The sequence below is a fragment of the Somniosus microcephalus genome, chromosome 5, assembly GCF_052327205.1.
Source record: "Somniosus microcephalus isolate GS21.2 chromosome 5, FLI_Smic_1.0, whole genome shotgun sequence".
NCBI lineage: Eukaryota > Metazoa > Chordata > Chondrichthyes > Squaliformes > Somniosidae > Somniosus > Somniosus microcephalus.
In genome coordinates this window covers 217760536-217772768 of record NC_140991.1, presented here as the reverse complement: position 1 = coordinate 217772768, position 12233 = coordinate 217760536, and the positions used below count along the sequence as shown (strand labels likewise).

Genomic DNA, 12233 nt, shown 5'->3' with positions numbered 1-12233 from the left:
AAATTCTCAATATTAAAGGTTATATTAGCAACATTAGAAAATGTAATTGACATGTGCTCAATTTCTGAGTACAATTCAGTCACTGTTGAGTTCCGTCACAGCAGTTTGCTGCATCATTGCTGATTTTATTTCAAGCGTGATCTCTTCCAAAGCTTCTGCATGGTGAGTGACATCATCTGGGTTGCTCCACCTATTCTTCCATTTAAATTATATTTTCTTTAGTCTGGAGATGAGAACTTGTCTCTTCTCGGAAATATCAATTTGACTTTCAGTTTCGACTGTAACTCATCCATAGAATCGACCTCTGTCGCCGAGTTAGGGAGGGCAAAATTGGCAAGACACAAGGCAAGGTGGTCTCCGCAAGGCATAGAGTTTCGACACCGATAATGTTGTAATTTAATTGTGAATTTATTTTAGTTTAATTAGATTTTCTGTTCAATTATTACTGCACTTGTGCAGCTGCCTTTCTGTTTCTGTGACACAGGGGCAACACAGCGTCACCACTATTGGTTTATTTAAAACAGGCAACGACAGCGAAACCTCGGGCTGCTCCCGGAGCCGGGTTGCGCATGCGGCTGGAGTCAGGCTGCCTCTATTGGCAGCCAGCACGGACCATTGATTGGTGCACTGTTTTCGACCTCAAGTTTCTTGTTGTTTTTCCCCATAAGGTGGCGGGGGGCTACTAGTCTTTTATTAACTACAGCTCTGCGCTTGCAGCTGTTATAAATGTTCTTCCTGGAGGAGGGCTATACTCTGTGGAGTGAGTTTTCAGGCTGGAGGCCGCTACTGTTCATCATGTTGCTGGTGGTTGGGGCCTTCATCGTGGTCTTCGTTCTGCTTTTGTACATGGTTTCCCCACTGATCAGCCCCAAGCCGCTCAAACTGAACGGGTCGCACGTTGTGGTGAGTGAGAACTTGGCAAATAGAATCCCGGGGATACTGTGTGTTTCTGGGAATGTGTTGAAGAATCCCGGGGATACTGTGACTGTTCCATGGAACAATCACTCCGATCTGTAAACAAAAGAAAATCCAGGAACGAACGCTTCCCGGGGGAGAGAACTGTCTGGGGATTCCTGCTGCATATTGCGTGTTTTGTACTTGCAGAAGCTGAATAATAAGCGCTTCAGTTGGAGCTGCTAAATATGTTCGGTGCTGCAAGAAACTGTCTTAAATGATTACTTTCTCCAAGAAAAAAAACTTCTATGCTTTCCCTTCCACTTTTTTTTTACTAATTTAGCTTTATACACTACTTATAAGCAATGCTCTATATTTCACTTGTTACTTTTTTCCCCCATTTAAAATAAAATGCAGAACTGTACTTTTCTCCCCTCCCCGTTTTTTGTATTTTTGGCTTAATATTGATTCCAGAGGCTGTTCTCTTTTTCCCATTAGTTTGTTCAAGATATTATAATCTGTCCTGGTCATGTCATTAAATGTGTTTCTGAAAGAACAACGGTGCTCTTTGTTGCCCCTTCCTACATTCATTCTACCTGCATGTGGAGAAGTACCAGGCCTTTGCTTTGCACTTGCTCCCAAGGGCACAGTTCAGTTTAAGAACACTGTGTGGAGAATTGTAGTTTTTTTTTATTCATTGATGGGATGTGGGTGTCGCTGGCTAGGCCTGCATTTAGTGCCCATCCCTAATTGCCCTTGAGAAGATGGTGGTGAGCTGCCTTCTTGAACCGCCGCAGTCCATATGGTGTAGGTACACCCACAATGCTGTTAGGAAGGGAGTTCCAGGATTTTGGCCCAGCGACAGTGAAGGAACGGCGATACAGGTCCAAGTCAGGATGGCGTGTGGCTTGGAGGGGAACTTGTAGGTGGTGATGTTCCCATGCGTCTGCTGCCCTTGTCCTTCTAAGTGGTAGAGGTCGTGGGTTTGGAAGGTGCTGTTGAAGGAGCTTTGGTGAGTTGCTGCAGTGCATCTTGTAGATGGTACACACTGCAGCCACAGTGCGCCGGTGGTGGAGGGAGTGAATGTTGAAGGTGGTGGATGGAGTGCCAATCAAGCGGGCTGCTTTATCCTGAATGGTGTCGAACTTCTTGAGTGTTGTTGGAGCTGCACTCATCCAGGCAAGTGGAGAGTATTCCATCACACTCCTGACTTGTGCCTTGTAGATGGTGGAAAGGCTTTGGAGAGTCAGGAGGTGAGACACTCGCCGCAGAATTCCCAGCCTCTGGCCTGCTCTTGTAGCCACAGTATTTATATGGCTGGTCCAGTTCAGTTTCTGATCAATGGTAACCCCCAGGATGTTGATAGTGGGGGATTCAGCAATGGTAATGCCATTGAATGTCAAGGAAGATGGTTAGAGTCTCGCTTGTTGGAGATGGTCATTGCCTGGCACTTGTGTGGTGCGAATGTTACTTGCCACTTGTCAGCCCAAGTCTGAATGTTGTCCAGGTCTTGCCGCATATGGACACGGACTGCGTCAGTATCTGACGAGTCTCGAATGGTGCTGAACAGTGTGCAATCATCAGCGAACATCCCCACTTCTGACCTTATGATGGAGGGAAGGTCATTGATGAAACAGCTGAAGATGGTTGGGCCTAGGACACTGCCCTGAGGAGCTCCTGCAGTGATGTCATGTGATTGAGATGAATGACCTCCAACAACCATAGCCAACTTCCTTTGTGCTAGGTATGATTCCAACCAATGGAGAGTTTTCCCCTTGATTCCCATTGACTTCAGTTTTGCTAGGGCTCCTTGATGCCACACTCGATCAAATGCTGCCTTGATGTCAAGGGCAGTCACTCTCACCTCACCTCTTGCATCCAGCTCTTTTGTCCATGTTTGGACCAAGGCTGTAATGAGGTCAGGAGCTGAGTGGCCCTGGCGGAACCCAAACTGGGCGTCAGTTAGCAGGTTATTGCTGAGTAAGTGCCGCTTGATAGCACTGTCGACGACACCTTCCATCACTTTGCTGATGATTGAGAGTAGACTGATGGGACGGTAATTGGCCGGGTCGGATTTGTCCTGCTTTTTGTAGACAGGACATACTTGGGCAATTTTCCACATTGCCGGGTAGATGCCAGTGTTGTAGCTGTACTGGAACAGCTTGGCTAGGGGCGCAGCTAGTTCTGGAGCACAAGTCTTCAGTACTATTGCCGGAATCTTGTCAGGGCCCATAGCCTTTGCAGTATCCAGTGTCTTCAGCCGTTTCTTGACATCACGTGGAGTGAATTGAATGGGCTGAAGACTGGCATCTGTGATGCTGGGGACCTCAGTAGGAGGTCAAGATGGATCATCCACTCGGCACTTCTGGCTGAAGATAGTTGCAAATGCTTCAGCCTTGGCTTTTGCACTCACGTGCTGGGCTCCACCATCATTGAGGATGGGGATATTTTTGGAGCCTCCTCCTCCTGTTAACTGTTTAATTGTCCACCACCACTCACGACTGGATGTGGCAGGACTGCAGAGCTTTGATTTGATCCGATGGTTGTGAGATCGCTTAGCTCTGTCTATCGCATGTTGCTTCCGTTGTTTGGCATGCAAGTAGTCCTGTGTTGTAGCCTCACCAGGTTGACGCCTCATTTTCGGTATGCCTGATGTTGTTCCCGGCATGCTCTCCTGCACTCTTCGTTAAACCAGGGTTGATCTCCCGGCTTGACGGTAATGGTAGAGTGAGGGATATGCCGGGCCATGAGGTTACAGATTGTGGTTGAATACAATTCTGCTGCTGCTGATGGCCCACAGCGCCTCATGGATGCCCAGTTTTGAGTTGCCAGATCTGTTCGAAATCTGTCCCATTTAGCGCGGTGGTAGTGACACACAACACGGTGGAGGGTATCCTCAACATGAAGACGGGACTTCGTCTCCACAAGGACTGTGCGGTGGTCACTTCCACCAATGCTGTCATGGACAGATGCATCTGCAACAGGTAGATTGGTGAGGTGCAGGGTTTGCCCCTTTCAGGTTTGCCACATTTTGTTGGAGCTTGAATTGTGCTGTCATTGTTTTATATATTTTTATTTTCTAATCGAGGTCAAGGTTTTGCAATGAATTGATTGCATGTTGTTCTAACATACCTCCAGTTAGTAATTGCATAGCAGTGCTCAGTGATTAGCACAGTTCTGAGCATAATTCCCTCAATTTAGATTAGAGAAATATAAATGTCTGTCAAGCTATACTTGATCTTTAGTAGTAACAAAACATATTCGCTTCCATTTTCTACTATAAAAAGGGTATCCCATCTGCAAGGATTCAACTTAGAAGTGAAAGGACAATTCTTTGTGATTTTCATTTTCCATAAATTATTTTAAATGGTTCAGAAAGCTCAATTATCAAAGGTTTTATAGGTTGTAGCACTGGTGACAAGTGCAACTAACAGTTATTTCAGTCAATGTGAAAGATTTCAAGTTCCTTATAACGACAATATGTTGCTTTAAAAAAACACTCATGAAACAACATACACAAGCAAAATACTGCGGGTGCTGGAAATCTGAAATAAAAACAGAAAATGCTGGAAATACTCAGCAAGTCAGGCAGCATCTGTAGAGAGAGAAACATAGTTAACATTTCAGGTCGATGACCCTTTGTCAGAACTGGAAAAAGTTGGAGATGTAACAGGTTTTTAAGCAAGTGTAGGGGCAGGGAGAGGGGGGAGGAGAGGAAAGAATGAAAGGGAAGGTCTGTGATAGGATGGAAGGCAGGAGAGATTCGGAGACAAAAGGGACCATCTCCTTTTGCCTTGCACCATCATCCCTTTTGAGCATCGATTGATTCTTGGCAACTTTCAAACTTGCCCTACCTGTGTCTTCTGATTTGTGTCTTTTGTTGTACCTCCCTTAAGTTCGCCCAAATTCACAACAATCTCTCAACCTTGTTGTCCTGTACAGCCTCTCTTCCTCCGGAATCTCGATCGCTGACAAAACCATCTCTCCAACCATTTTTTCTTCTTTCTCACCATATGCATCACCCTGTCTAGCTTTAAATGTTCCAGCCTCATTCTGCCCCAGCAGGAGGAAATAATTATCTCCCAAATCTCACCAGATGACTGTTCTAGCTCCCTCTCTTGTCCACTCTCCTTTTTCTTTTCCCCCCTCCCCAGAATCAAAGGCTGATCTTTCAGCCTTAATGCCTCTGGAACTCTCTTCCAAAATCATTCCGCTTGCGCACACGCTAAATCCCGAACTTGCGGTCTGTCTTGACAGATGATCCGCACCGACGGGGAAATACTTATTGCTGGCGCAGAGTTGGGCCAACTGCCCAGCAATTACAGACGAAAATGTTACGGTTAGTGAAAGCAGGCGCAGGAGCCTGTTTCACTGCGAAAGGAACCATCTTTCCACTCTTTTGCAGGCTAAGCCGCGTTAATGGTGAAAATAAATAAGAGTTTGCATCCAGCCAGGGTGGTTCAGCAATGTTTTAAGGAGTATATTTTTAAAATTTATCAAAAGCTTTTTTCATTTTAGACAGGCCGTAGTATAATTTGATATCTTGATTAAATACGGTACAATTTATGTAAAAGCACTGTCCTTTCTCTTCTGTCGCCTTAGTACAAAAAACAGCAGCCTGACACCTGGCAGGGGCTTCGACTCCCTTGCCTAAGGGACTGTGTTCTACTTTTGGGGCTTAAACAGGGAGTTCCAAAGTCGGCCAATAGACCCGAATTCAGGTCGGGACATCCTGATTTGGCAGGAGAGACTAAGTCCCAGCCTGGATAAATCGAACCAAAAAGGACTTGGTCGCTGGAATGTCATACCATGTGATTTATGACGAGAATCAAATCTAGCATCATAGTCACAGCCAGCAACAACCTGAGCAGACACTCTTGTCTCTGAATATAACCGCAGTGAATGAAGTGACAGACTTTTATGAACAGGATTTTACCTCTGAACTGTAACTTTATTTCCCTGTGCGCCAGTATCCCATTGAACAATTAACTGTAAAAACCTGATGCTGGTTCCCACATAATCTGTCAAGAGGAAACTCTGCGCTTCCACTGATTGGAGCACCAGGCCCATGTGATCCCAGGTACGCTTCCGCACACGCTGCGCCCCTGGGATCTGTGGCCATTACACTGCCCTCCAGTACACAGCGTCAGAGAGCAAGTTCACGAAGGAGGGTCCCCATCAGGTAAGTTTGTGTTCTATTCGGATGCCGGCGACGTACTCCATAGGTATGCTGCCGACTGCAAAATCTGCCCCTTATTTATGTCTTCAATTTGATTTTTTTTTTTCTCTCTCTCTCTCTCTCTCTTTCCCCCACCCCCAATACTGTTTTGTTTTGGAATAGTGTGCATTATGGGACTACATTTTTTTTTTTTTCTAAATGGATCTGAATTTAGAAACCAATTTTCAAGTGTAGTTTTTCTGCAACAGCCTGGTGCCACAAATATTGTCTCCAATGCTGCCATTAGTCAATTCCTTTCCAATAGCATACTGATTACTTGCTTACTGTTTATGTTGAACCATTAGTGTTAAATGTATGTTGGGTAGAAAAAAATCTTAACTCGGTTCAGTCACTTATTCTTTCATCATTCTACAAGTATTGCTGTGAACATAAGAAAAGCACAGATAGTTGCTGACAAACCTAGGAAGGAAAGGATGGAGAAAATTTAACGATTTGTACATGTAGTATAAGGTTGGTAATAGATTCCAACATATGTGTTTACAGGGTTTTAGCACTCCAGTCCCATTTTAATATTCTGCTTTTCCTTATGTTTCCTTATCTGCATTTCCTTATGCCAGAATGTTAACAAATGTGAAATCTCATAATATCTTGATTATGGATATTACCAAATTTGCTGGGTGTCTGTATTTCAATAGCTTTTAAAATAAATTACATAAAAACTGACTTACAATAGAAGGTACCTTTTTGTTCCATGAGAAATGTTCTTTTTATTTACTGTGAATCTTAAATGTTTTTTACATATAGGTGACAGGAGGATCGAGTGGTATTGGGAAATGCATTGCCATTGAGTGCTTCAAGCATGGTGCTTTTATAACCCTGGTGGCTCGGGATGAGGTATGTGACTGGATCAGTTATAGGAATCTGCCTGAATACTATACTTTAATTGTTTCTTATAGGATTATTTTGGTGGGAAATGCTTTTACCCAAACCAGTGATAAAAAGACTGGTATTGAGATTGAATCAATTTGTTCCTTCAATCAGGTTGTGAGAAAAGGTGGGGGAGAAGGTTTGATTTGAATAGTGACATTTTTTTACATGTTTCAATTTACAGATTGGGAATTGTTATGGGTGAAGTCTTTGACTGAAAAGGGTTACATTGACCTTTTTCAATACTGAAAAATATTTTAACACTAAAATAATAGACACTGCATAAGCAAAATACTGCAGATGCTGGAAATCGGAAATAAAAACAGAAAATGCTGGCAATACTCAGGTCATGCAGCATCTGTAGAGAGAGAAACAGAGTTAAGGTTTCAGGTCGGTGACCCTTCATCAGAACTGGAAAAAGTTGGCGATGTAACAGGTTTTTAAGCAAGGGTAGGGGCAGGGAGGGAGGGGAGGAAAGAACAAAAGGGAAGGTCTGTGATAGGATGGAAAGCAGGAGAGATTCAGAGACAACAGGGATGATGGTGCAAGGCAAAGGAGATGGTAATGGGACAAGTTCAGAAACAAAAGATGACTCTAGTTGAGGTGTGAATGGCAATGGCAGGAGGATCAACAGCCTCCATGTGTGAGAGAGAGAGAAAAAAAATGATATGGGCAGAGGTTATGATTTGAAATTGTTGAACTCAATGTTGAGTCCAGAAGGCTGTAAAGTGCCTAATCGAAAGACGAGGTGCTGTTCCTCCAGCTTACGTTGAGCTTCATTAGAGCAGTGTAAGAGGTCAAGGACGGAGAGGTCGGAGTGGGAGTGGAGTGGAGAATTAAAGTCACAGGTGACCGGAAGCTCGGGGTCCCCCTGACAGACTGAACGGAGGTGTTCCACAAAGCGGTCACCCAATCTGCTTTTGGTCTCCCCAATGTAGAGGAGACCGCATTGTGAGCAGCGAATACAGTATACTAAATTGCAAGAAGTACAAGTAAATCGCTGTTGCACCTGGAAGGAGTGTTTGGGGTCCTGGACAGTGGGAAGGGAGGAGGTAAAAAGGGCAGGTTTTGCATTTCCTGCGCTTGCATAGGAAGGTGCTAGGGGACGGGGTGTTGAGGGTGATAGAGGAGTGAACCAAGGTGTCGCGGCAGGAGCAGTCCCTTCGGGGTGCTGAAAGGGGAGGTGAGGGGAATATGTGTTTGTTGGTGGGATCACGCTGGAGGTGGTGGAAATGGCGGAGGATGATCTGTTGCATGTGGAGGCTGGTGGGGTGAAAGGTGAGGACAAGGGGAACCCTATTGTGGTTCTGGGAGGGAGGGGAAGGGGTGAGAGCAGAAGTGCTGGAAATAGAATGGACACGGTCGAGGGCCGTGTCAATCTTGGTAGAGGGGAATCCTCGGTTGAGGAAAACGGAAGACATGTCGGAAGCACTAGTATGGGAGGTGGCATCGTCGGAGCAGATGCGGTAGAGACGGAGAAACTGGGAGAATGGAATAGAGTCCTTACAGGAAGCCGGGTGGGAGGAAGTGTAGTCCAGGTAGCTGTGGGAGTCTGGGCTTATAGTGAATGTTTGTCAATAGCCTGTCCCCAGAGATGGAGACAGAGAAATTGAGGAAGGGAGGAGTCGGTGACGGACCATGTTAAGGTGAGGGAAGGGTGAAAATTGGAAGCAAAGTTAATGAAATTTTCTAGTTCAGGGCGAGAGCAGGAAACGGCACCAATACAGCCATCAATGTACTGGAAAAAGAGGTGAGGGAGCGGACTGGAGCAAAGAATGTTCCACATATCCCACGAAAAGACAGGCATCGCTAGGGCCCATGTGGGTGTCCATAGCATCACCTTTAATTTGGAGGAAGTGAGTGGAGTCAAAGGAGAAGTTGTTCAATGTGAGAACAAGTTCAGCCAAGCGAAGGAGGGTGGTGGTGGATGGGGACTGGTTGGGCCTCTGTTCAAGGAAGAAGCGGAGCGCCCTCAGGCCGTCCTGGTGGGGGATGGAGGTGTAGAGGGATTGGACGTCCATAGTGAAAAGGAGAAGGTTGGGGCCAGGAAACTGGAAACAGTTAAAGTGGTGTAGGGTGTCGGAAGAGGCGCAGATGTAGATGGGAAGAGACTGGACAATGGGAGAAAAAATAGAGTCGAGATAGGAAGAGTGTGGCAAGAACAGGCTGAAACGATGGGTCTACCAGGGCAGTCCTGTTTGTGGATCTTGGGAAGGAGGTAGAAGCGGGCTGTGTGGAGTTGAGGAACGTCCAATCCCTCTACACCTCCATCCCCACCAGGACGGCTTGAGGACGCTCCGCTTCTTCCTTGAACAGAGGTTGGCAGCCGTGGAGGGAAGATCTCCAGAGGAGATGAGGTCAGTGACAGTCTTGGAAACGATGGCTTGATGTTCGGTAGTGGGGTCATGGTCCAGGGGGAGGTAAGAGGACGTGTCGGAGAGTTGACGTTCAGCCTCCGCAAGGTAGAGGTCGGTTCCCCAAACAACAGCGCCACCCTTGCCAGCAGGTTTAATGACAATGTTGGGGTTGGATCTGAGAGAATGGAGTGCTGCAAGTTCAGAGGGAGGTAGGTTGGAGTGGGTAAGGGGAACAGAAATATTGAGACGACCAATGTCACGCCGGCAGTTTGCAATGAAAAGACACTGCATAGTTGTAGACAGTCCAGTTTCTTTTCACAAAGCAGATTTCATGGTACACAGTAACAGTCATCATAAAAGTTCTGATGATTTTTGAAATAATTTTGTAATTGTATTCCTGGTGGATTGATAAGATCTGCAGTGCCAGCATATGAAGAAAATTTAAATTGGATTTGCCTGTCCAACCCTAATTGGATTAGCATTACATAACTTTATTATGTTAATTATTTTGGTTACGAATTTGTTTTAAGGCTAAAACTTTAAATTGACATAGATGACATTTTGAAAAAAAATGTAAGAAGCTGATCTGTTTCTGAGGCAAAGAAACATCTACAGAATAATTAATTCTTCAGCAAGGAATTGCTAGGTTTAGGAAGATAGGGACAGGAGTAGGCCATTTAGCCCCTTGAGCCTGTTCTGCCATTCAATGAGATCATGGCTGATCTGCGACCTAACTCCATATACCCGCCTTTGGCCCATATCCCTTAATACCTTTGGTTAACAAAAAGCTATCAATCTCGGATTTAAAATGAACAATTGATCTAGCATCATTGCTGTTTGCAGAAGAGAGTTCCAAACTTCTACCACCCTTTGTGTGTAGAAATGTTTCCTGATTTCCTCACTGAAAGGTCTGGCGCTAATTTTTAGACTATTCCCCTTAGATCTAGAATCCCCAACCAGGGGAAATAGTTTCTCTCTATCTAGCCTATCTGCTCCCCTTAATATCTTGAAAATTTTGATCAGATTCCCCTTAACCTTCTAAATTTTAGGGAATACAACCCTAATTTGTGTAATCTCTCCCCATAACTGAACCCATGGAATCTAGGTATCATTCTGGTAAACCACTCATCCAAGTCCAATATATCCTTCCTAAGATGTGGTACCCAAAATTGCTCACAGTACTCCAGGTGTGGTCTAACCAGGGTTTAGTATAGCTGCAGCATAACTTCTACCCCCTTGTAGTCTAGTCCTCTAGATATAAGGCCAGCATTCCATTAGCCATTTTGATTATTTTCTGTACCTGTTCATGACATTTTAATGATGTATGTATCTGGACCCCCCAAGTCTCTTTGAAACTCCAGTGTTTTTAGCTTTTCACCATTTAGAAAGTACCCTGTTCTATCCTTTTTAGGTCCAAAGTGGATGACCTCACAATTGCCTACATTAAAATCCATTTGCCACAGTTTTGCCCATTCACTTAATCCGTTGATATCCCTATGTAATTTTATGATTTCATCTACACTGCTTACAATGCCGCCTATCTTTGTGTCATCGACAAATTTGGATATATGACTGTCTGTGCCATCATAAGTCATTAATAAATACTGTGAATAGTTGAGGCCCCAACACAGATCCCTGTGGGACACCACTAGTCACATCCTGCCAATTTGAGTACCTACCCATTATCCCTATTGCCTGTCTCCTGCCGCTCAGCCAATTTCCTAACCAGGTCAATAATTTGCCCTCAATTCTGTGGGCTTCAACTTCAGTTAACAGTGTCTTATGTGGGACTTTATCAAATGCCTTCTGGAAGTCCATATAAATAACATATATAGACATTGCCCGTCCACTACTTTAGTCACCACCTCAAAATATTCAACCAGGTTTGTCAGGCATGACCTACCTAAGCAAACAATTTAAATTTTATACTTTTTGAAGGTAAATCACAAAAAAGTTATTTGTTGCTTACTATTTTTGTGCTAATTCTTTTCCAAAACTCGGCTGCCCATACCCTAACTCGCACCTAGTCCCGTTCACTTGGCTCTCCTGAGCCCGCTGACCTACATTGGCTCCTGGTCCAGCAACTCCTCGTTTATCAAAAAAAAATTCTCATCCTTGTGTTCAAATCCCTCCATGGCCGCGCTGTTCCCTATCTCTAATCACCTTCAGCCCTACAACCCTATGGGAACTCTGTTCCTCCAACTCCGACATCTTGTGTGTCCTCCACTTCCTTCGCCTCACCACTGACGGCTATGCCTTTGGCCGTCTAGGCAGTAAGCTTTGGAATTCCCTCCCTAAACCTCTTCGCCTCTCCACCTCTCTCTGGCTGAGAATTAGAGAAGTTGGTAGATCAGAGGGGAAGTCTGTCTGTCTCTGTCTCTCTCTCCTCCGACTAGAAATCCAATTTCAGCACAAGAGTCCGAGATTGAGGCAAAAGTATCAATTCGAAGCCTAGGCTTTTTGGAAGGAGATGAAGCCTTCAAGTAAAAACTTTGGTCATTAAAAGGCACACAAGACAATTCGGTGGATAAATTTAATCATGTTATTGTGAAATATATAATTTTGTTTAAATTTTATTTTGGACTTGAGAAATTTCAGTTATTGAAGGTGAGGAAGAAGGATGAATGGGAAAAATCAAAACATTTTGAATGACCTTTTGGAAACTTTTGGTGTAATTGCACATTCTGAATGCCAAGTTTAGATGGGGAAAATCCATTGTACATGTGGATATAGGAATTAACACAAAGTGGAACAAAAATGCGATGATTGGAAGTGCTGCTGAAATAAAATATGCATAGTAAATTTATAGTTATATTGGTTATTTGGGAAGATCAGTTGGACTGCAGGAGTTTCTCTAGGCTGAGGAGCTGGGAGAT

General features: G+C 44.5%; 1 protein-coding gene across 2 annotated transcripts in view; it reads left to right on the top strand.

Moving 5' to 3' along the window:
• Window positions 1–539: 539 nt before the first annotated feature.
• The window catches only part of kdsr (3-ketodihydrosphingosine reductase), a 52958-nt gene continuing 41264 nt past the window's right edge, over window positions 540–12233 (top strand). Inside the window, exons 1-2 of one of the 2 annotated variants that reach the window (XM_085988694.1) lie at window positions 540–903; window positions 6878–6967. In XM_085988694.1, coding sequence (XP_085844820.1) covers window positions 727–903; window positions 6878–6967 — 267 coding nt within the window. In that variant the 5' untranslated portion in view covers window positions 540–726. The remainder of the gene's footprint in view (window positions 904–6877; window positions 6968–12233) is intronic. The other variant, XM_085988693.1, reaches the window with a different exon arrangement.